Here is a 23,782-nt window from a genome sequence, read left to right as displayed (position 1 = left end):
CTTTTGTGGTTCAGTCTTCTTTTTCACAGGCTTGTTACTGCTGGTGAGCTTGGGCAAGTGGGGGAGGGTGGGCGTGCAAGGAAGCAACCATTGATTATCTCCAGGGCTGTCATCCACTTGATGGACAGGGATAATTAGTGGATTAGGCAAGCTCCAATCAGGGATGGTTTCTATGATGGATGGGCTTACCCAGTGCCTTTCATCTGAGGATCCTGGGAGTCCTTCCTCTCGCAGGACGGGGTGGGGAAGGGTGGTTTTGGGGACAAAGCTGTGACAGGCATGCACGGGCCGTCCTTCATCCTACTCACCCACTCTGGAGCCGGTGCTCCTGCCTTGCACTTAGAGTAGCGAGGGGTCCAGAGTAGCGTTTAGGTCAGAAGCTTCCTCTTGAAGCTGAGCTCTTCCTTTCCCGAAAGTCTGAGCTCACCAAGGGGTGTGCCCAGAAGAAAGAGTGGGGTGATGCTGTGGGCCGCGCTCCTCACGCTCACCCCATGAGGTTCCCGCAGATCCACCGAGGGACCTGGGGGCCACAGCAGCCCATGGAGATGCTCAGACGCGCTGCCCCTTCTCCTGGTAGAAGCAGGTTGGTTCCAGTGTCCACAGAAAACCCGAGGATGTGATAAAATGACCCATAATCATAGCACTGAGGACAGCAACTGTGAGCATTTCTAGTGAGTTCCTATAAGGCCTTTTTCTGCAAAGACTTTTCTTTGTTTTTGTTTTCTTTTCCTCTTGGTTGAGGTTCCTGACCATTTCTAGAGTGATATTATAGCTCCCTCAGGGCATTGCCACTGTAACTGGGGGTGTGTGTTTAGGGACCTCCCCCCCCCGCCCCAACACACACACACTTGACTCTGTCTAGGCTCCTACAGGACCCCAGTGGGAAGCAGGACCCGGCCTGCCTGCTGGCTGGTTTTCTGTGGCCCTGAGGCTGCACCCGGAGGCAGGGGCTGCTCATCTGGCTGCTTGCATTTCCCAGAATCAGGGTAGCACTTGGCCCACAGAGTTGGTCAGATCTGCGATCAAATTTCAGATTAGACCTTTCTGGTCCTCCGTTTCCTTGGCTGTGAAATAATAGTAGTCCTTGCCTCATGGAGCAGTCAGCCTGTAATAAGAGTATCTATCCAGCTGTGCTTCTCAGAGTGTGGTCTGGGGACCACGGCGTCACTCCCATTAAACACGCAACATCCGGGCCCCACCTCAACCCCAGCAATGAGAACCTGCGTTTTTGCAAGATCCCCAGGTTTGAGAAATGTTGATAGAAGTACCTGACACCTAGCAACCGTTCAGAAAATGGTGCTGCTCAGTGATGATGGCGACAGGGATGCTTGTCAAGGTGGAAAGAGGAGCTTGAGAGGTTACCTGTCCAGTCGCATACCCATGATGTGAATTCTCATCAGCCATAACTACTGGGGAGCCAGCCTTTGTCCGGAACCTGTGGACCGGACAGAGGTCTTTGAGCTGGAACCCGATTCTCTATAGCCTGTGCCTGTTTATAGGCTGTGCCCTCTGGTCCCTATTTTATTCTCGGCGAAGCCCAGTCCTTCTTCTTCCTAAGAGTCTCCTCCAACTCTCTGACGCCTCTGAAACCGCCCCTTCCCCACCACGCTCCCGGCCCGTCCACGTTCCCCGTGTGGCTGTGTGGTGTCTGATTCCCTCGGCTGTCCTCTGAAGTCCCGCTGTCACCGCGGGCTGGGCTGGGCTGGCTGGGAGAGGCAGCTCGTGCATTATTTATGGCCCATGTTAACCAGCCCTGCCGATGAGTTAACACAGTTTATTCTTCTGCTCCGCGTGTGGGAGGCCATCCTGGGCTTCTGTTTGATACAAAACAAAGCAGAACAGCACCCACGCCAGAGTGGCCACTGGCTGAGTCCTGTGCCCTGCAGAAGGCCAGGGGCCTGCTCAGCCTCCAGGAGGGACAGGAGAAAGACGCAGGGCTGTGCCACCGCTCAACCTTGAGGGTGGGGCGGGGGAAGCCAACTCACATATTTATTTAGGTGGCCACCAAACTCTCGGGGAGTTGAAAGTTAGGCCTTTCTCCTCAGAAGTGAAACAATGACTTCGTTCTCCTCCCCGCTGCCTAAGGCACCAGGTTGCTGTCAGGTGTGGGACCCCTCAGCCAGCTCCTCTTGTCACCTGGCTGGTTTGGGGAGTTCTGTCACTTGCCATCTGAATGAAGGCCCCGCCTAGCCTTCCTCTGCTGTCCAATTGGTGTTAAGTCTGGGCCTTGCCCTTGAAGGCTGCTCATGGTCCCCTTGTGCACGCCGCCCATCTCCTGCTTCTCCCCAGCACAGCTGCTCCACTGCAATGTCCTCGGGGCAGAGCCCGCTTGGGTCCTTCCTGCCTCCCCATCGTCCCTCTTCCTGGATCCTCTCTGGACTTCATTGGACCCTCTTGCTCAGACCCTCTCTGCCTGCCTGCTGTCCATCTTACTGGAAATGCTTTTCCTTCCTCCCTTTCTCAGTCCTCGAGTCCACAGTTCAGTGGGGAGACTCAGGCTCATAGATGGACGACTGTGTGATGTGGGAGAAGCAGGTGCATCTGAGAGCGCCTGGAAGGGGTGACATCTGAGCTGGGTGGTGACAGCTGAGGAGCAGCTCCCGGGACTGTTGAGTCCCCGTGGAGGTTAGGAGACAGCACAGCCATCGGGGGTGGTGTACGTGGTGAGGGAAGCATAGCGCCCTTCGTGGCTGCAGGGTTGTGAGTTAGGGCCTGTCTTCAGGGAAGCCCATCTCTCGTTCCTCGTAGGACATGGGACAGTCATGCAGCTCATTAAGTGAGTCCTCTCCATGTTTGTAAACAAACCCGCTTTCTCTTCCTGTTTCTGTAATAGGGGGCTTTTCCTTTCTCGCGCAGTCCAGTGTGACCTGAGCTCTCTGTCCAACAAACCTGCAAAGCAATGCAGTGGTCCCCGGGGAGGGGAGTCTTTCTTCCCTTTGCCTGTGGCTTTGGACTTGGCAGAAGCCGGGTGCTCAGTGAGAGTCTCGTTTTTATTATTATTATTTTTATTTGGGTCTGTCTGGAAAGTTAGGAAACCTTTATTTTATATGTTAAATATATACAGTGTAATTTTTAAAAAAATATTTTTAACAAACATCTTTATTGTTGAAAGTATTACATATGCCCCCTCTTTCCCCACTGACCCTTCCAGCCCACCCCCGTCCCCACCCCAGGCCTCACCACCCTATTGTCTGTGTCCATGGGTGATGCATAGATAGATGCAACACAAGGTCTTTGGTTCATAAGCTATCCCCTCCCCGCTTCCCTCCGAGATTCCGCACTGTGTTCCATGCTTCCTTGTCTCTGGATCCGCTCCGTTCATCAGTTTATTTTATTAATTAGATTCCACATATGAGTGAGATCGTGTGATACTCGTCTTTCTCTGACTGACCTATTTCACTTCGCATGATACTCTCCAGGCCCCTCCATGCTGTCTGAAAAGTGTGGAAACCTTGGTGTGTGCTCTAGTGAACCCCGCAGTGGGGTCTGTGTCGAGACTGCCACAGCTCTGGGAAGCCTTCCTAGAGAGTTCCTCAGCTGCGATCCCAGGCAGAAACGTGGCCTCAGGAGAGGACTTGCGGGACTTCTTGGCGGGTGGGGAGCAGATGGAGAGATGAAGGACTGTATTGGAATTGCCTACTAACAGGGTCCTCAGGGCATACTGTGTCTCTACCTGCAAATTTCCTTTGAAATTTGAGTGTGCTTTCCTTTACTAAGGCTGGGAGTCTAGAACAACCCCTGGCTTTGCCCTGTGACCTTTTCTCCAAGTCCTTTCTCCCTCCTCTCTCCACACTTCTGGGTTTTTGTAGTAAAACTACTTTCAGGTGGGTAGAAACTTTGAAAGAAACTTGAAAAAAAAAATATGGAGCAACCCAAATCAACTTGCCTTTAAGTGTTAATAACATTTACACACTTAAAATTTTTTTTCTTACACAAGGAGGTTTTTGTCTTGTGTTCTTAGAAATTCATTTTTTTTTAGAACCCATTAAATCACAGGCTGCCTGAAAGAGGTGGGCCTGACGCTTTGGAAGACTTCAGATATCATTAAGACGGGAGAGAGCTGCTCTTGGCAGGCTTCTCGGGCTGAGTGGGTGTGCGTGGGCGAGAGCGGCGTGCTGCACCCCTTGACGAGAGAGGGGACCCTCCTTCGGTTGCTAATTTGGTAAAGACTGAAATGAGGCTCCAAGTGGGGGCAGGTAAGTAGCTTTTGAAGTGGTTTGAGCAGTCATTTTCAGGAGCGTTCATCTCGCATTGGAGTACTCTACCCACCATTTACTTAGGAGTGGCAGAGACTCTGACACTGCACAGCCGCCTTGGCCTGTCTCTGCTGTGTCCGTGGTGAACTCAGAGTGCGAAGCACCGTGTACCCGTGTACCGTTGGTTCTGTACTGAGGACGGAGAATGAGGGATTTCCGCCTGGATGGACGGTCTGACTTAGAGAGTTTATGACTTCTCTCCCGACAGCCTGAGAAATGCTTGCATCAATCCTCTCAACTGTGTATTGAACACTTACTGAGCAGGTTCATGTCTGACCTCATTCATTCCTCACACCAGCCCAGGGAAGCAGTGACTGTCCCTATGCAGAGCTCCAGCGACGGACTTGCCCACATTGCAAATGGGAGAGTGAAGATTCAGTCCAGGAGACTGAACTCCTGCATTGGGTTCTTTATTTCTTCCCTACATTCTTTCAATGTTCAGTGATGGTGATGGAATTGTTTTTATTACTATTTATCATTAGAAGGAACAGGCCCCGAGAGGGTGAAGTGACTTTATCCAGTCATTTACTGGCAGGATCCTGGCTGGAACTCAGGGCTCGATGCTTCCTGCTCAGGCTTCTTGCCACTGGTTCATCTCAGTGACCTTCGTCAGGGGCTTCCCTGGATGGGAGTGGTTGGTGCTGGGGAGAGGAAGAAGTAGCTCTCATTTCCTTGTTTGTGTAGATGAGAGGGGATGGTAACTTTGGCTAGAAGTTGGTGGTCAATGGGTCTGAACATGGGCTTTTCAGAAAGCTTCTTATACTGCCTTGTGGGTCAGAAAGAGAGAGAATGGCTGTAATTGGTTCATTGAACTCTTGCACTCTTAAGGATGCTCACTGATGCCCGTCTGGACAGAGATCTCTACTGGCCAGCCAGTGGACTCTGATCTTGGCCCTCCACTCTTTCCTTATTTGGATGTAGGTGTAGAAGGGGTGTTCATACCTGGACTTGATCAGAAAATAGTAAATATGGTAAGTGGGTCATTGAATTTTTCCACAATAAAAATGATACATGAGCTTATTAACAACAACAACAACTATGGACAGAGAGGAAAGTACAAACAAGAAAGCATTCCATTGGTCCAAATCTTAACTCCCAGAAACAGTCCATTTTACTCTTTGGTAGATAATTTTCCAGATGTGTGCCTGCATGTTTTCAGACAGACTTGATTACTAGAGAAAAGAATACATGGCACTTTTATAACAAGGTGTTTCATGCTCTGCATGATATTTTCAAAATAAAGATATATTTAATTTCACTTTCATTTAACAGAAAAATTGAAACTGAAGTAATACCAAAAAAATTGCTAAACTCCAGAGAATTGTTTCTGCACCAAAAGAAATAAGTTTCTCAGATATCATTTCTCTAACGCGGTGGTTCTTAACCAGGGATGATTTTGCCCCTGAGAGAACATCTGGCATCGTCTGGACACGTTTTGGTTGTCACAGCCGGCGGTATCTGTGAATGCTACTGGCATCTAGTGAGTACAGGTCAAGGATGCTGCTAAACACCCTATGATGCACAGGACAGGCCCTTAAAAAAGAAATTATCTGGCCCAAAATGTCATTAGTGGCAAGGTTGAGAAACTGCTGTAAGGGTAAGAAAAAGACTATTAAAACCATTAGGAAGGTGAAATTATTAAGTTTTAGCTAAATTGCAGCTTCACATTATTTTGATTGGGCCTCTGTATTGAAAGATGAGATGATTTACTTCATTGTATAGTTTCTCCCTCCTGCCCTTGACAACAAAATCAAGAGGTGGCCTGTGATGTTTTTAACATAGCATTTATATTCCGTCCTGCAACCAAACACCCCCAGGTGTTTAGTCTTAGTTCTATATTTAAATGATTCAATGCCAAACAACACTTCTGTAACCATGGTTTCCGCTTCTCTGGGTTTGTTTTGCATCGCCTGTTGGTTGGTTGGCTACTGATCTTAATATAAATGTCATGTGCAGGTGCAGGGAGGTGTCAGATCCCGCTCTGGTTTTGCCCTGGCAGAATTGTACCTGCAGGTTTGAGTTCATGTCTGAGTACTTGCTTAGAAAAAGAGTGGGGAGCCCTGGCTGGTGTGGCTCAGTTGGTTGGGTATCGTTCCTTGCACCAAAAGGTTGCCAGTTGGATTCTGGGTCAGGACACATGCTGGGGTTGCAGGCTCGGTTGCCGCTCGATTCCCGGTAGGGGGCGTGCAGGAGGCAGCTGATGGATGTTTCACTTTCACATCAATGCTTCTCTTTCTTTCCCTCTCTCTTCCTCTCTCTCTAAAGATCAATACAAAAAAATAAAATAAAAACAAAAAAAAAGAATAGTAGGGAGACATGATGTTTTCCCAGGATGCTGTGGGGATGTGAAGCAGGGTCTCAGGTAGAGATGGAATTGAACTTGATGGGGGCAGGGAGGGGGCCTGAAAGAAGGAAAGCTATGGGTGAATGTGCTGGTTATCCTCAGTTCTTTGAAAAGACTTCCATGTGGAAGCTTGTGAGCAAGAGACTTTAGGGTTTGGATGGATTGTAAATTCATGGTGGTGTCGTTGCCAGAAGCTCTAATTTGATCTTAAATTTTTTTATGTAATGACTTTTACTGTCTTTGTAAAAATGATACATGACCTTATTAAAAAAACAAACAAACGAAATCCAAACTATAGCCAGAGAGGAAAGTATGACCAAGAAAGAAACCCATTGGTCCAAATCTTAGCTCCCAGAAATAGTCCATTTTAATATTGGGTAGACAAACATTAAACTTAACTGTGAAGTTGCCCAGGATAGACTTAGGGCTGCATGGATATATAAGACGGGGTAGGAGATATAGGCTGCCATGGGAGGGTGATGGTTGACGTGTGTTGGGGGCCACCTGTTGTACTTAGACGCTAGGTTCAAGCCATCAGTGGAGCAGCTATACTGTATTTATGTTAACTTCCCAACCTTGAGATTCTGATAATGCTTCCTAATGGGCACCTGTCCCGGGAGGAGCCCCAGTCCCTCTGGTTCCCTCCTCCCTACCATTGGAATAAGAGGGAGAACAGCCAGGGCCGTGATCAGGTGGAGAAAAAAGGAGGCTTTCCCAGGAAGTACATTCCCAGGATATGCAGAATTAGGTAGAGCCTTGAATATCCTGCACATCTTGAATTTGGATCCACCATCTATTGCCTCAAAAAGTGATGCATCACTGTATGTATTAGATTCTGCCCAACTTGTTCCAGCTGGTGTCTGTGGTGTTGACTCGATTACAGGACTGAGCACATTCTAAACCCTTTCCTGGGCCAATACGTTTATCTATCACCTGGGTAATAGGCCAGACTGCAAAGGAAGAGAGCATACACAGATTGCTCCTGTGTAATCGGAATTGGGGGTTGTGTTATTGTCTGAATCAAATGCCTGTCACAGCGTGACTTTCTGATGGATGGCTTTGTTCTGTTGCAGGGGAGCTACCCCGTTTGGGAAGATTTCATAAACAAAGCGGGGAAACTGCAGTCCCAGCTTCGGTAAGTAGAAGCAGGTCTTCCCCAGGAAGATGGCAGTGTCCTTACACAAGGATGGAATGGGATGGCCCCAGCATGCACCTACAAAATTAAACTTATCTGCTCTGCCTCCTCCACAGGAATTTTGAGAGTTAAATGGGGTACTATATGTAAAGTAATAATGGGCAGCCTTTATAGAGCACTCACTATGTGCCAAGCATATGCTAACTTAATTAAATCTTAAAACCCCAAGAGCTAAGCACAGCTGTTACCCCCATTGTCCTGATGAGGAAACTGAGTCATGGATAAGCTGAATAACTTATCCGAAGTCACACAGCTAGTAAATGACAGGGATTTGAACTTATGGAGTTGGGCTCCAGAGTCCATTCTGCTTACTGCCTACTCGTATAACGAGTTTAAAACTCAGTCTTGTCCATTATAGAATCCCATTTACATGAAATGTCTAGAAAAAGCAAATGTGTAGACACTGATGTAGAGTGGTGGTTGCCTGGGGCCAGGAATGGAGAAGAAGGCTGATTACAAATGGACATGAGGGATTTTTTGGGGGGTGATGAAAATGTTCCTAAAATTGGATTGCTTTTGGTGGTTTCATAACTCTAAATTTACTCAAAAATCATTGAGTCGTGTACCTAAAGGGGGTGAATTTTTATGGTATACAAATTATGCCTCAGTAAAGCTGCTTTAAAAAACCATAAGATTTAGTGCTGATAATGCTCCAAGGGGCTATTCTTATTGCTTCATCTTGTGCTTGTTCATATATCATCTGATAAGAAATAGGAAGTATATCAACATCTTCTTGCTAAAACTATATGCCCATAAATCAGTTGGGAAGAAGGGTTATTTTTGCACTTTGCTGGTGCTCCATGAGGGATGGGACCTTCAAAAAGCAATCAGTTTCATGGCCCTCGTTCAGGGCATATGGGGATGACATAGGTTGGTTTGGATGTATGAGGATGGTTTTCCAGAGAACAAAGCAGGTAGTTTTTTTTTGTTTTGTTTTGTTTGATTTTGTTTTTATCTAAAGCTATGCATATGATAGAGGGCAGAAGGATGGCATGATGCTCGTGGGCCTTTGCCTGTGGACCCCAGGGGTTACTGCCCAGAGCTTTGGCCACAGGGCAGGACATGGCATGGCTCCCTGGAGATCAGGAGAGAGGAACTCGGGAGAGGTGGATTTTTTCTCTTCATTCCTGCACCTTCCTGCCTGGGGTTTCCGCCCATGAACCTGGGTTTCCAGAGCCGTGAGTGGGCCTCCGGGCGGACAGTGGGCCCTGGAGTACGGCTCCTTCTCTAGTTGTCAAGTGCTTTCACATTTCTTTGCTTAAGAACTTCGTTACTTTATACTCCTCTGCTCAGAATGCAGGGCCCTTCCTGTTGTTCATCACTTACATCTGCAGCCCACCCCCCTCCTCTGCCACTGTTACCATTTATTTCAAATAGGTTAGCCTCCATCCTGGAGGTGTTCTGTAGTAAAACAATAAAACACTTACGTTAACCTCTCCCCCGCCCCCCACGCCCTACCACACACACACACTTTTTCTTATCTGGCCTCATTTAATTGTCTGGCAAGCTTTCAAGATGGACCATGGAAAAGATTCCGTTTCCTTTTTACCAATGAGGAAGCCGAAGCTTCAAGTAATTAACTGATTCAACATACCAAGTAAGACTTAGAGCAATCTTATCTTACCGCCACTGGTACAAAGTACATTTTGTATTTTTTGACAACACTTAGGCCTCCTGAGAGCAGGGACCATTTCTGCATTTTGTCAAACCCCTGGCACCGGCTGAGGGCCCGACAGGGGCCTCGCGCACATGGTGGTGTTGTCTGTGTTTGAGAAAGGATGAAGAGAAGACTGGAAGAGGCAAGTAGGCCTGGGAGCATGAAACCCAAGAATCACTCCTTCCTGCCGCCCGGGGTTGCGTGTTTGTCCTGTCCGATCCAAGAGGCCTGAGAGGTCTCGAGACAACAGCAGATACTGAACTCTGACTCATTGGGAGCCGTGGTTAAAGCTCGGAATTCATCACACTTGGCCGCCTCATTTTCCGTGGAGCCCTGGTGATGGGTGATGCGCAAGGCACCCCTACAGCGGGCTCATTAAATTTGGATGATCGGCATGGACTCGAATGAGAATAAATCCAGCCACTGTGTCAGATATTAATTGTGCGTCAGAATGAGCTATTTATAAATCCCAGGATGTTTGAGAAAGCTAACTTTTCCAGGGTTTGCATTGAATGTCAGATCTTTTAAAAATGCGCTTCGAAGTGGGATTTTTGTATGTCATTTTTTAAAAAATTTGAGCAGAGCCTGGTTGGCATGGCTCAGTGGTTGAGTGTCAACCTATGAACCAGGAGGTCACAGTTTGATCCCTGGTCAGGGCACATGCCTGGATTGTGGGCTTGGTCCTCAATGTGGGGTGTGCAGGAGGCAGCCCTGATCAATAATTCTCTATCACTGATGTTTCTATCTCTCTCTTCCTCTTTGAAATCCATTATATAAAATTTGAGCAGAATGGAACTGGTGCCGGTGTTCCCAGAGACCACGCCGAGCGCCAGGGACCTTTTGTTTCATAGCCGCTGTTGCTTATATTTAAAGACCATTTCTTTTCCATTTCTCTGTTTGGAACTCTTTCCTTTTTCATCTTTATTTTCATCTCCTTCCTTCAGCAACCATTGCATTCATACACATGCTAAGTAAAGACTGGATTCGTATGTAAAATACTTAGAAATTATATCAGACTAGAGCTCGATTCTAAAGTACAAATCTTGGGGCTGGCTTGCTTGTTTGGGGGATCCACCATCTGCTCTTCACGGAATGACATCTCGGATCCCAGCTCCAGGAAGCAGGAGACCGCAGAGCGCTCAGCGCATCTTACGGTGCTCAAGGGCATGTGACGAATTCAAAATTATTTCTAGGCCAGCAAATGAGCGTAGTACCTTCTCCCTATTCTCAGCTGTTAGGAATGCAGAAGATACAGTTGAGGTAGCCTTGTAAGGTTGGAAAGCGATCTGTTTCACTGTAATCACGATTTAGGGGGAAAGTCACACAGCCAGGATCTTCACGTGTAGTGGGACGAGCATGGGACTTTGAGTCATGGGACTGGCTACTAGCCCCAGCTCTGGTCTGAACTTAGTTGGAAAGCCACGTTGTAGATGTGTTCTCCGTTTTCCCTTCTCTAAAACGAGCTACTTAAACTAGATGATCTCTCACTAAGATTCCTACTCTAAAATTAATTTTTACTGGTACCCTTGGTATTTTTTTAATAATGTTTTTCTTTCCGGTAGAAACACCTGTCTTTCCCTCCTTTGTGAAAATTTACCAGGTAGTAATTGTATAGGACCAGGCGGAATGGGATGGAAGGAATGGCCGGCATTTATTGACTGGCACCGAAGCAGCTGGGTGTTACTGGGCAGAGGGGCGAATAATGTGAGGAGGAGATGCCTCCTAAGAAAAAAGTGGGACCACAAAGCAAAAGGTTGTCCTTGTCCAGTCGGCTCGGTTGTCCTGGAGGGTGACGTGCCGTCCTCCGCGGAGGTTTTGGCCCTTGAGCGGTAATGACATTCCTCATGCCTGTGTCATCTGTTTGTATTTTAGGACAACAGTAGTAGCAGCAGCTGCCTTCTTGGACGCCTTTCAGAAAGTGGCCGACATGGCTACCAACACACGTGGTAAGCAGATGGAGGGTGGCTCCCGCCGGCGCTGCCTCCGGCTCCTGGGCTCTTTCCCCGGGGTGGCTTCAGGGAGGCGCCATCAGAGCTGAGCTGACTCATACTTAAAATTTTGTCAACGCCGTGGGGTTCCCCATATTACAAGTTTCAGAGTTCTCCACAGGACAACACGCAAGAGAAGAATGGAAAGTGTAGGGAAAGAGCCACTTTTCCTTTAAAAGAGGCAGGAGGTGGCTCGATGTGTTTACTGAAGGGCTGGATGTAGAGCCCTGAGCTGTGCCTTTGGGTGTAGTTCATTTTTCCCTTTTCGCAAGGGTTGTCCTGAGGTTTTCCTCATTCCCTTGGGGAATGGGAAGCAGGAAGAATGATGGGCAGACCGTTTTTCTGGGTTCTATAAAACAGGGAGCCCTTGTGTAAGTGGTGTCCTATTGTTTTGTATTTGTGTCTCACACATATGACTTCTTCATGTCCAAACCCTCCAGAACATAGTGTTTACAGTATGTATATTAAATCAAGGGAAAAAAGCCTTCGGAAATATTTTAATGGTTTCAGTGACCACTGAATCATACAAAAGACACGTAAGAACATGTGAGAGTTATAAAGAAGAAAACGAATACTCCTGTATCCACCACCATTGTTAGAAACACACATCAGCTCATCAGCCCTAATGGAGAAACCCTGTTCAAAGGGGCGTGCCTTCTCCTTCCCTCCCAGGCAGAGAAGCACGCGTGTCTTTCAGGGTCTGCTCGTGCACTGACAGCTGCATGCTTGTTCTTGTCATTGTCAAGGTGACATTGGAAAATGTGGGTGTTGGGGTTGCTCCCAGTCACACGAGAGTTTGGCTTCTCTGGTGCACATGATGGGCACCTCCGGTGGGATTCACCAGGCGCCCATTTACCACAGGGGCTCACAGCAAGCACACTTCTCATTCATTCCAGAAACCTGGAAACTGATCACATGTCAGACCCTGTCATGGGGCCACACACATCAATGCATTGCTGTCCTGGTCCTGGAGGAGTTTGGGATTGAAGGGGAAATGCGATACGTGAATTGAGAATTTCAGTGTAGAAATACGTTTGCTGGGATAACAGTGGTAGAACAGCGTGCTGGGGGAATATTAAAAAAGCGAGTAATTGACTCAGCTCAGGGAGATGAGGGAGGTCTCCAGGGGAGGGAATATTTCTCTTCATTTCCAAGATGCCGACAGTGTTTCAGAAGGTTCCCTAGGAGAATGTGATGGCAGCTTCAGAGCAGTGGCACCTTTGTCTGATTTGCCGGTTTGATATGGGTCTTAACCACTGTGTTTTTTAAGCCCTTTAAAAAAAGTATTACATAGTTTATGTGTCCATGGTAGAAGCTAGGAAATATAAGTATAAAGAAGAAGAGAACATCGAAGCCAGTCTTCACCATTGTTGGTGCTATTGGCTCTATTTTATAGCATTTTCTTCTATCTCACTGGGTTTAGGAACTGGACTTGTCAGTTGTGTTGGTGTCTTTCTAGAATAGCCACCAGAATGTATCTTTTTTTTTAAAGTTGCTTTACTGTTTTAAAGAACTTAGATATCTGGCATTGCATTTCCAAGGCTCTGTGATTCTTAAGTTTTTATTTTAATGTTTAATTATGGGATGGACCCTAAAGGATGAACGAGACATCCCCCGACTGTCTATCATTTCCTGCAGTGGGAACCTGGCTGTTTGCAGAGGCTGCCCCCCGGGGGGTTCTCGGTGGGGAACAGGAGATCCTGCAAGTTCTCATGGTTGAAGGGAGGAAAAGCAGAGCAATTATTTGTGGGAAAAGAAACCAGAATAACCTCTCTGCGGGTGTGATGGAGGTAGAGTAGGAACTTAGAGGTGATGTATTAGACAAAAAACGTCACAGCGCACAGACTCCCTCCGCTTTGATATATTTTTAAAGTCTTTGATTTCTGGTCATTTTTAGCGATTCCAGAATATTCCCCATCTGGCCATGGGTACCGGGGGAAGGGGAGCTGCGGGGGGGCGGGGAGGGGGAGGATAACTTTCTGTGGCATGTGGGAGGGTGAGGACTCTCGCGTGACCTAAAAAGTGTCTGGTGGATAGAAATATATTTTATGGAGATGATAAGAGAGAAACTTGAACACACGCACTTCTTGTATGTTCAGTAAGCATCAGAAGTGATTTCTATGAAGTTAAAGTTTACTGAAAATTGAAAAATATAGAATATGCTCTTGAGTTTAAAAAAAAACTTATGTAACAAAATATAGAAAATTAAACCCACTCTCCCAGTACCCTTGGCTGGGACTGGATTTAGTGTTACATACAGACCTCTTTGCATACGTAAACACATCTGGGAGGGAAAAAAGCTAGTTGCAGGGTAATATGTAGAATGATATATGAAATAAAGTACGTGTGATCTTTTTCCAAAGGTAGCTCATAAGGAACATTATCCCTGTGCTTTTCCTCCACAGTATAGGGTTGTGATCTTTCTAGTCAGTACCTGTAGCTTGACCATGTTCTTTCTAGTGGTCAGATGGAATTTCACTGTCCGGACGTAGCACAGTGTAATCACTCTTCTATTGAGGGATATTTAGGTTATCTCCATGTATTTGTTATTATAAGCTATGCTGCAATTAGTGCCCATGTTTGCATCCTTTTGGAGATCTGTGTGTAATCTATTTTTAATGACGTATGCATCACCACGGAAACGATGAACCCGTAGAAATGCTTCCAGCTGCTTTGGTCAGCAGTAAATACATAGTTGGGCTTAAGGTCATGACAGGCTGTAACTCGACAGTTTGCAGTTTGATATCTACCCTCTCCAGAAAGTCCAGTGTTTTGCTTAGAGCCTGGAACTGTCTTTTTCTTTTTATCCTCACCCAAGAGTATTTTTTCCATTGACTTTTTTTTAGAGAGAATGGAGGGGAGGGCGGAGACAGGGGAGAGAGAGAGAGGGAGAGAAACATCAGTGTGATAGAGACACGTCGATTGGTTGCCTCTGCACCATCCCCAGCAACCGAGGTCACATGCCCTTGACGGGGAATCCAGCCCAATACCCTTCGTTGTGTGTGGGCCTGTGCTCTTACCACTGAGCAGCTGGCCAGGGCCATAAATGTCTTTTTTGAATCTTTCTTGCTGGAGGTGACAGGGAACAGCAGTTATTCTTAAGTGCATCTCATGTTGGGCAAACGTCTGTCCAGAATTTCAAGCTAGCAGATCTCTGGTTTCCAAACATTAGTATTTCATATTGTTTACCAAAGGAAACAGCTCTGAAATATTTTGCAAATATTTTACACTAGCTGTGAATACAATTTATTTAGGAACAAATTTTAAAGCTAGTCCCTGTAAGAGCAAAATCATTCTAATCTCTATGTAACTTGTTAAATAGGATGTGGAAATACGTCTGAACTCTGTTTTGTTCTATTTTTTTTTTAAAAAATAGTACAAGATGCTCTTACGATGTGTGTATTTAGGTTAATAATTAAACTATAACGGGACGTGGGCATTTATTAGCTGCATAAGACGGTACAGTTTCACATTTTATTGATTTTGCAACTTGTGTTTAATATGGAAGTGCACCCTTTTCTGTGTTATCGGCCACGAAGAATTGGTGGCTGGGCCTTCGGTATACTTAGGACTTTTGGGGCAGCGTCACCATCTCCTCGTCCATGAGGGGCCAGCACGCGGGCTGTTGTGGGAGTTGAGAAATGTTTGAACAGACTGGCGTGCAGTTGTCTGTGTTACTTTAAAAAGGCAAAACAGACAGTGAACTAAGTGGGGGGAGGCTTCTCAGCCCTCTACAGCAGAGGTGGCCCGTTTCTGGGACCAGCATCCCCACACCCGTGAGCACGTGCCCTCGCACACCAGGCCCGGCTCTCCCCGTCTGTGGACGGCAGGCATGTTGAGCGATGAAACGCTCTGTCTTACTCAGCGCTGGCCCTTCGTGGCCGTGGCGTCACTGCTGAGGTCAGCGAGGGCCGTTGAAGAGCGTGATGTTGTGTGACTTGCAGTTTTGGCTGCCTCTTTGTGCCTCTGTAATTACTTTAAAGCTTTGATGGACCGTCTCGGGGATGTTTAGATGATGATGCACCAAACCCACAGTAAGGGGTTTAAGATCATAAGAAGGAAAGAAATGGATCTCCAGCAGACTAGGTCATCTTTAACGTCCCAAAGCCTTTATGTGTCACTTGAAAAAATGGGCGGTGGTTTGAATCTTGAGAGCGATGGCGAACCTATTGAATACGCAACACGGGCTGGGCTCTGTCCTATGTGTTTTACATGTATCGAGTCTTTTTATTTTAACAGCCCCGTGAGGTGGGTGCTCATGATCTTCATTTTAGGTGGTGAAATCGAGGCAAAGAGAGTTTACATACACTGGCCAAGGTCGTGTGGCTAGTAAATGGTGAAGCTGGAGGCTGGCCCAGAGCCTGGAATTTAACCATTCAATTATGATTCCTTATGTAAGCAGCTCCTGGATTTAGTGTAGGTTTATTATTTGCTTAAAAGTTACTGCTCCTGAATGGATTTTAAAAAACAATCGATGTTTCCCCTTGGAGTAACATCTAGCTTGGGAGCAGGGATGTCAGTGTTTGTCTTCTGGCTGTGTGACTCCAGGTAATTTCATTTCACTTCTCTGGGCTCCCATTTTCCCACCTGTAACTGGGGTTTTCCCAGGACACGGGGCTCTAGTATTCTGCCACTTTAAATCTTGATTTGGCCCTGTTAAATCCATAAAATGTGAAGGAATTCGGGCAGTCTGAATTTTCTATATTAACTTCAGAGTCTGCTCTGGAGACAAAGGGAGTGGAGGAAGCAAAGTGAGGCAGAGAATAAGGGAGGGGAGAGGGTTGGTTAGAAGGGAAGAATGGGAACTACACATGGGCATTTGGGGTGACCTGAGCTCGAAAGAGGCTCCCTCTCAGCCATGTGCATGAGGAGGGCGGTGGGAGCTGGAACTTTTAAAACGGCCATTGAGGTCCAGGCATGGGCTTTAATCCATGAGCCTGGATTGCCAAGGTTCTGTGCATCGGAGAAGAAAATCCCTATGGCTCATGTTGGATAAAGCAGTCTTGGTCTTTAAAAACATGGTACATGCTTTTAGTATAGATTTTGTTAAATGCTATGGTCTTTGGATCTGGCTGCGTGGATGATAATTCCTCAAGAAGTTTGTTTTAAAGTACAGATTTCAGGGCCCTGCCTCATACCTATGGAATCTGATTATTTGCGGGGGTGGAGTGGGGCAGGGGGCCCAGAAATCTCAGATTTATCCAAGCGTCCCAGGAGGATAAGGCCTCTCACAAGCATCTTGCTGCAACCCACCTGTCCAATGGCATCTCCGCCGATGGCTGGCAGTTCCACCCACAAAGAAATGCTCACTCTTCCCTGAAATCCTTAAAACCTTTAATCTCTGCCCAGTCAGCATGGCTTAGTGGTTGAGCGTTGACCTATGAACCAGGAGGTCACGGTTTGATTCCTGGTCAGGGCACATGCCTGGGTTGCAGGCTTGGATGCCAGTGTGGGTCATGCAGGAGGCTGTCAATCAGTGATTCTCTATCGCTGATGTTTCTATCTCACCCTTCCTCTCTGAAATCAATAAGAACATATCTTTTTTAAAAAAAGAAGAAACCATTCATCTCTTTCTGCTTGCACATGTGCATTCCAGACCTGGAACGCCCTTCCCAGCCCAGCCCCTTCTGCCCCCTCTAGATGCTTAGAATCTGCTGCTTGCTTTCCGAGAGCCGGTTAGAGAGTCCTGTGGCCTGTGGAACTTTTGCCCCTCTTTCCCAAGGTAAGCAGTTTCCGGGCTGAGGGCCTCTGCGGCACATGCTTCCTCTCACCTCACTCCCTGTGTGGTCACCCCTTCCCCACGAGGCTGCAGACCCTCCAGGACAGGAGCTGCTCTACTCCCCTCTGAGGAACCCGCTTACCCAAATGCGAAGTCTCTGGCATCTGGCAGGATGTCGGCAGCGTTTGCACACAGCACCAGGCAGACCTGGGTGAGGAAGGCTGTCGTTTCTGGGGACAGGAGGCTGCTGGGATGGAGTCTTGGGCAAGATTCCACTTGGGACTTCAGAACTTGAATCTCGGTGACTCCTCCCTGAGACTGAGGCTCTGGTAGAATGTGTGACTTCCTACTTCATGTACCTGAAGAGGGCTCAGCATCCCATGATGAGGCCCCCTTCCCAGGTGGTAAAAGGTGCTACCCTGCTGTGGCGGGGTGGGGGAGGGGGAATAGGAAGGGAACTTCCCTTGTAGGGTGGGAGGGGAGGTACTGGGAGGTAGTTTCCAAGAGGCAGCCAGACTGGTTTTGTTTGCCCCCAAGTTTTATTTTAACCAGGTGGTTTAATGGAGACATCACGGCCCTTCGCTTCGGGACCCACCAGTGCTCAAGTCCTGAGCTCTCTTTCATGGAATTAGAGCCATATTATTTCTACCTAGGAGGCTACTTAGCCACAAAACTGAGAGAAAAAAATTAATTATTTAAAAACATCTTTAAAAAGCTCCTTCTCACAGGCCTAGAATTGAATATTCTTTAAATATAACCTTAAAGGAGCATAGACACATTCACTCATTACATTAAAAATAAAAAGGTGTAAAGCTGCTGCCTCTGAATCTATGGATGTGGCCATAGGTCACAGACTGGCTTTGCACGCTCACGGGCCAATTTGGGCTCCTTAGATATTTTGGTTATTGTCCTGAGAATTCTTACAGGAAAAGTAAGAACTTGTGAGTAGTTTGAGAAATAAGCTCAGTTATAGCCCTAGCTGGTTTGGCTCGGGGGATAGAGCAGGGGCCCTCGACTGAAGAGTCAGGAGTTTGATTCGGGTCAAGGGCAGGTATCTCAGTTGCAGGTTAGATCCCTGCCCTGGTCAGGTGTCTCTCTCACATCGATGTTTCTTTCTCTCTCTCTCTCTCTCTCTCTCTCTCTCTCTCTCTCTCTCTCTCTCTCTCTCTCTCTCCCCCCCCCCCCCACCTCCTTTCCACTCACTCTAAACATCAATGGAAAAATATCGAGGGTGGGGATTAACAAAGAGGAAAAAATGAGAAGAAATAAGCTCAGTAAGTTTTCTTTAACAGCTGAGCCTTTTGTTTTGAAAGATTCAAGGATTAGTGTATTAATTTTTCTGATGAACTTAATTCCAACCGAGGCTTCACAGGTAATAGGAGGAGAAGGAGGAATCGAGCGTAAAGCATCCCTGCAGCCTGGGAAGTTTATGGACAATTGGCTGAGGGAGATTTTACTCAGAGCTTGTGTATAGCTGTTGTGGGCGCTCTAAACCTCAGCTCCGATGTCCCGGAGCCGGGCCCCTCTCCAAGCCCAGGAGACAGATGCTGATTTGTGAACAAGTGTATAAACGAAAGCACTTCTTAGCTTGCTCACAGCCGTATTCTCTAACATTGTAATAGCTGAATCCAGTATGCTGTTTTGACAGTGACCTAGAATCTCTCGATTGCCTTTCATTTGGGGGACTTTGAACTTGACCTCTTGATTTGATTCACATGAATTATGCTGAGGAAGCCCTAAGCAAATTTCGCTCTGCTGGTAGTTCATTTTGAAAATTCTCATTGCTGTACTGTAGGTGGGTGTGAGAGTAGGAACAAAGCTGTGAGAAATAAAAACATTGGTAGTTGTTAAAGTGGGAAATCGGCCGGGCCAAGATGAAGTTATCTTCCATATTTCTTTTTTATCCATTCCCCCTGCCCCCCCATCCCCTCCTCTTGACTTGCAGGCCTGCGTCTGGACTTGACAGCTCCAGTGTGTGCTGCGGTGAATGACCCCTGGTCAGTCCTGTCCTGGTGGCGCTTTTAGGCTGAGCCGGGTCGTCCTGTGTGATAGAATGTCCTGTAATAGGGAAATGTTATGCGTTTTTGCTATTTAACGTGGTAGCCACTAGCTCAGTGGGTTTACTGAGCACTTGAAATGTGGCCAGTGTAACTGGGAACTGATTTTCTGGTTTTTAAATCTTACTCATTTTGATTGAAACAGCCACGTGTACCTCGTGGCTACCCTGTTACACAGCACAGGCATAGGGAGTGTAATGCTTTCTACAAAGAAAGGCTTGTTCTGCCCTAACAGTAAGTGTAATATTTTGTGAGTCACCTGATTGATTCTCTTTATGTCAGGAAGCTTTATTGAGGGCTTCTGTGTATGCACTAGGGCTCTGGGAATGCACCGTCAGTCGGAAAGGGGCTGTTTCTGAGGCTTTGGGTCCGTGGTGGCAGAGGGTTTAGGCAGACAAGTGGTGGGGTGCTAGGTGGAGAGGTACATGTGAACAGTAATCATAATTTCAGACAATAAATGCATTCCTGTTCTTTTTAAAGCATGTCCCTTTCATGCATTCTCAGTGGACGAGACAGTATTCCGAAGAGGGTCAACATTGGTTCTTAGGAGGGGAGGGAATCGTACCCTTTTTATATACCAGGCACAGATATGAATGAATACAATTCATAAGCAGGCATACATATGTCTGCAGAATTAAAAATTGGATGGCAAAAGGGGCAATTAGCGGGGAAAACATCCAAAAAGGCTCTTTATGCGAATGATAGTGGGGGAAAGCTTGAGAAAATTGTTTTGTGATGAAGGTCTAGCTTTTAAGACAGGTCAGCCTTTAGCCCAGCCTTGGGCAAACTACGGCCCGCGGGCCGGATCCGGCTGTTCTATCCGGTTCTCTTGCTCTCCCCTCCGCTCCTTTACTTTGAATTTATATTAGTTCACACAAACACTCCATCCATGCTTTTGTTCTGGCCCTCCGGTCCAGTTTAAGAACCCATTGTGGCCCTCAAGTCAAAAAGTTTGCCCACCCCTGCTTTAGCCTATTGTCCCATTCAAGGTGCCTTTAAAGAATTGCCATGAACCCGATGAGGGTGGTTGCTGTTAGATACTTTATTGGAATTAACGGATTTGGCAATCCAAGGTCCGTGGACTTGTCATAAGGAGTTGCCCCGTGTTGACCAATAGGTGGGTCCTGAGGCACCCAAGATTGGCTTCCCTCCTCATTGCTGTTAAAATTTTACCATTTGTGACTACTCTTTAGCCACTTGTGGATATGAAGAAAGACTTGAGTGCTGGGTATGTCCTAAAGCCCTTCCTTAATTGGACTTTATAGCTATAATCCTTTTAATGAGGATTTATTAGTAGGTTTGTGTATATGTTTCTGTTTAATCAGTATAACAACATATGTAACTACCTGCATATGCATGTGTGTGCGTGTGCGTGTGGTGTGTCCAGGAGGTTGGAATCATGAACCTCATTGATCCTTTCTTGATGTTGAAACTGATGACTGACAGCACCGTTTGACAAGTGGCCTTCTCTTACTGACCTTTGGTTGTGCAGCGACAGTTGCCAGGGACCGCTGTTCCTCTGTGGTCAGCCAGCGTCCTGCCTGCGTCGCGTTTGGCTTTTCACTGTGTCTTCCCGAAATGACACGTGAAAGGGCAGTTTGTGTGGGTTGGCCTGAAAGACGGTAACCCGAGTCCCACTTTTACATAAGCGTGTCCAGAGCAGGATGCCACCAGAACCCTAAAAGCCTGTACCAGGGAGAGCTAGGAATACCCAAATGCCACCCAAGACCCCGTGTGACCTGTTAAGGCTTGTCCCATTGCTGACCAGATAGGAGCGTTCATTCCCACTCAGTTCAGGGGCATTACCCCGGTTTGTCCTGGCGTGTTTTCCCAGGTGGTGCTTGAGTTAGGATGTGTTTTCTGTCGAACCTCGGCAGCCTTCATAAATGAAAGCGGGTTCTGTGGCGGTGGTGCTGGCAGCAATGGGAGGAAGGCCAGGAGTGATAGGTGACTGGTTGGTGTGTGTGCAGCTCGGCTGAGTGGTTCGTTAGGCAGTTTCCACGTGAAAGCGATGCTCTCAGCACTTCACCCTTTCAGTTTCCCAGGCTGCCATGCATCTTGTTCGCAAGCAGTGAGGGTTCTTCCTTCCCATCCTAGTCCTTTTCTCCTCCTTTACTTTGTATTTTGGCTTAATAACTAATACTCCTCCACCCCCTCCCACTGCCACTCACACCAATGTATCGCAGTCATTTTTGGTAAAACACTGATTAGCATTCATGAAAGAATGCAATCATTCTAGTTCTTACCGATGAGGCAAACCTTTTTTCTTTTTTTCTACAATGCTTTCCTGTGGAAGATCTTTGCCGTAGAGTCGGGAACGTGGTTTGGTCGCCCACCTCAGATAAAAATAGCTGTGTGGAATGTGAATGTGAACTTGAGACACTTGAAGTTGTCAAACTAGTGTTTTCTAGGATGAGCCTACGCCCATCGCGTGGCTGCCTCCTCTCTGCTCCCTCTGAGAAGGCCCCACCCGAAAACATGCAGGAAATGTGAAAACTGCTTTGCGTTAACAATTTCACTGTCTCTGACCACGTGTGCTCTACTGGAGGAAAAATGTGAAACCGGGAAGTAACTCGGGGAATAAAGAATATTTGCAAGGTCTTCCACCACCAAGAAACAGACGGTGAATACTCCTGGTACATTGTTTAAAAATTTGATTTTTTCAAACGCTTCAAAATATGTATGCTGGCTGAAGTGAGAATTACCTGGAGGTGTTTTGTTTTGCTGTGTCTTGTTTTTTGTTTGCTGGCTTTTTGTTTCGTCTTTTTAACATAACTCTGGTTTTTCCGTTTGTAGAAAGTACAGGGTTTTTCTTAGACCATCTAGCATCTCATGCAGCCCTTTCATTTTTACGGGCAGGCTGAGTCTCAGCAAGGTGAAGTCACGTGCCAGGGCCACTCAGCGAGTCTGGGGGCAGTGGGGTTGCCCATTCCAGCCCAGGGCTTTCTGTCTCATGGTTCCCCCTGAAAACTGAATGGCAGAGCTGCTGTCCCCTCGCCTCTTGCCCTCTTGGTTCAACGGGGAGGGTATTCAAGTAGGAAAGAACATGGCCGTGCAAACCAATCTCTGTGCTCTTGGTGCTTGTAAAGATTTGTGTTTGCTTGTTTGTTTATATGGTGTCCTTGATCACGTGGTTTCCCAAAGCAGTTTTCCACTTCAGTCCTTCTTCTATGGAAGATGTTTTTGTTTTCTTGTAGCTCAGTGTGTGGGTGGGCAGGCTGTTTTGTTTATATTTTGATCATGTGTTATATTTGACATAAGCATATTTGTCTGTGAGAATAACTAGGCTTCTTTCATCTACATTGGCTTAGTTTTGGGAATATATCTTTACCTGCACTCACACACATGACGAAACACACACACACACACACACACACACACACACACACACAACGTGTGGATTCCCAAATGTTTAAAATTGCCACGGGACTCTTATTTCTAGTAAAAGCTACTGCTGTGGAAACCTGCAGCATTTCCTGCTGTGTGTGCCAGGACCCAGGGACCCTGGTTACCATGGAAACGGATATCCAGCCGCTGGGTGGTACTTTCCTTTAGCGCTGCATCTGAGCACATTTCACAGTTCAGTACAATGCTGCTTCTTCCGTTTTTAAAATAAGGAGACGGACGGGGAGAGCTGTGGGATTACGGATTTAAAAAATACTGTTTCTGCTAAGGTAGACGGAGACCTTTAACATGCACTCTTTTACTGTGTCTGTAGTAGGGCAACACCATCACCCAGGGAAGGCCAAAGGTACCTGATAAAATGCAGAAGCACCGTGGCGGGGACGGTGGGAATGGAGCCGTGCTGCTGGCCTGTAGGCTCTGTGGGAAGAGCACGGGTGCAGGGCTGATGCCGGCTTTATTCCACTGACCCCAGGAGAATCCATTTGGTGTGTCAGAAGGGCCTGACGGCAGACAAAAGACCTGCTGTCAGTAGGTGCCCGCCATCCTGCAATCCTGACCCCCCCTCTCTGATCGCACCCAGAGAACCTGTTCTGAGAGCCTGGAGAGCTTGCCCGGGTTCTAGCCCTCGATTTGCCTATAAGCACGTGATTGCCATCTGTGCTCGGTAGAAGGCAGATGCTGATTATGAGAATGTTACTCCATTTGGATGTTTCCGATTTCAAGCGAAGTGCAAGATGTGTTGTTTGTACTGGAACCGAAGGAAGTAATGAGCCATGTACATGTGCCCCTGACCTCCGTGGTGCTGGCCGTCCTGCTGGGCACTGGCCACAGGTGGCACACGCTGGTGTTTGTTGTTCCAGTGTGTTTGTACCAAGCCAGTGCTGGGAGCCTGTGTGATTTGCAAACAGCGAGGCAGCCTGGAGCCTTGCCTGTCGCAGGTGGCAGGATCATAGTCCAGCCTTGGCCTTGGATTTACAGAGGACCTTCCACCTGTGGGGGCACTCAGCTGCTCTGTCTCATTGAGCCTCGTGGTAGGAACCTCATTTTGCAAACCAGGGAAACCAGCTTGGCAGCTTGAAGTGACTTAGTTAAAATGCCACATAGGCAGCAAAGCCTGGAGTGTGTGTGACCGACCCTTCAGCCCACGTTCTTTCCACTTCT

The 23,782-nt window shown here is 47.2% G+C and overlaps 1 protein-coding gene across 10 annotated transcripts in view; it reads left to right on the top strand.

The window, feature by feature from the left end:
- Positions 1 to 23,782, top strand: part of MTSS1 (MTSS I-BAR domain containing 1) — a 145,699-nt gene that overhangs the window by 16,422 nt on the left and 105,495 nt on the right. For all 10 annotated transcript variants that reach the window (XM_080646891.1, XM_080646887.1, XM_080646890.1 and 7 more), the window contains 2 exons: positions 7,674 to 7,735; positions 11,325 to 11,398. In XM_080646891.1, the coding sequence (XP_080503017.1) occupies positions 7,674 to 7,735; positions 11,325 to 11,398 (136 nt within the window). The remainder of the gene's footprint in view (positions 1 to 7,673; positions 7,736 to 11,324; positions 11,399 to 23,782) is intronic.

Source organism: Plecotus auritus, assembly GCF_963455305.1.
Source record: "Plecotus auritus genome assembly, chromosome: 11".
Taxonomy (NCBI): domain Eukaryota; kingdom Metazoa; phylum Chordata; class Mammalia; order Chiroptera; family Vespertilionidae; genus Plecotus; species Plecotus auritus.
This window is presented reverse-complemented; position numbering and strand designations above follow the sequence as displayed.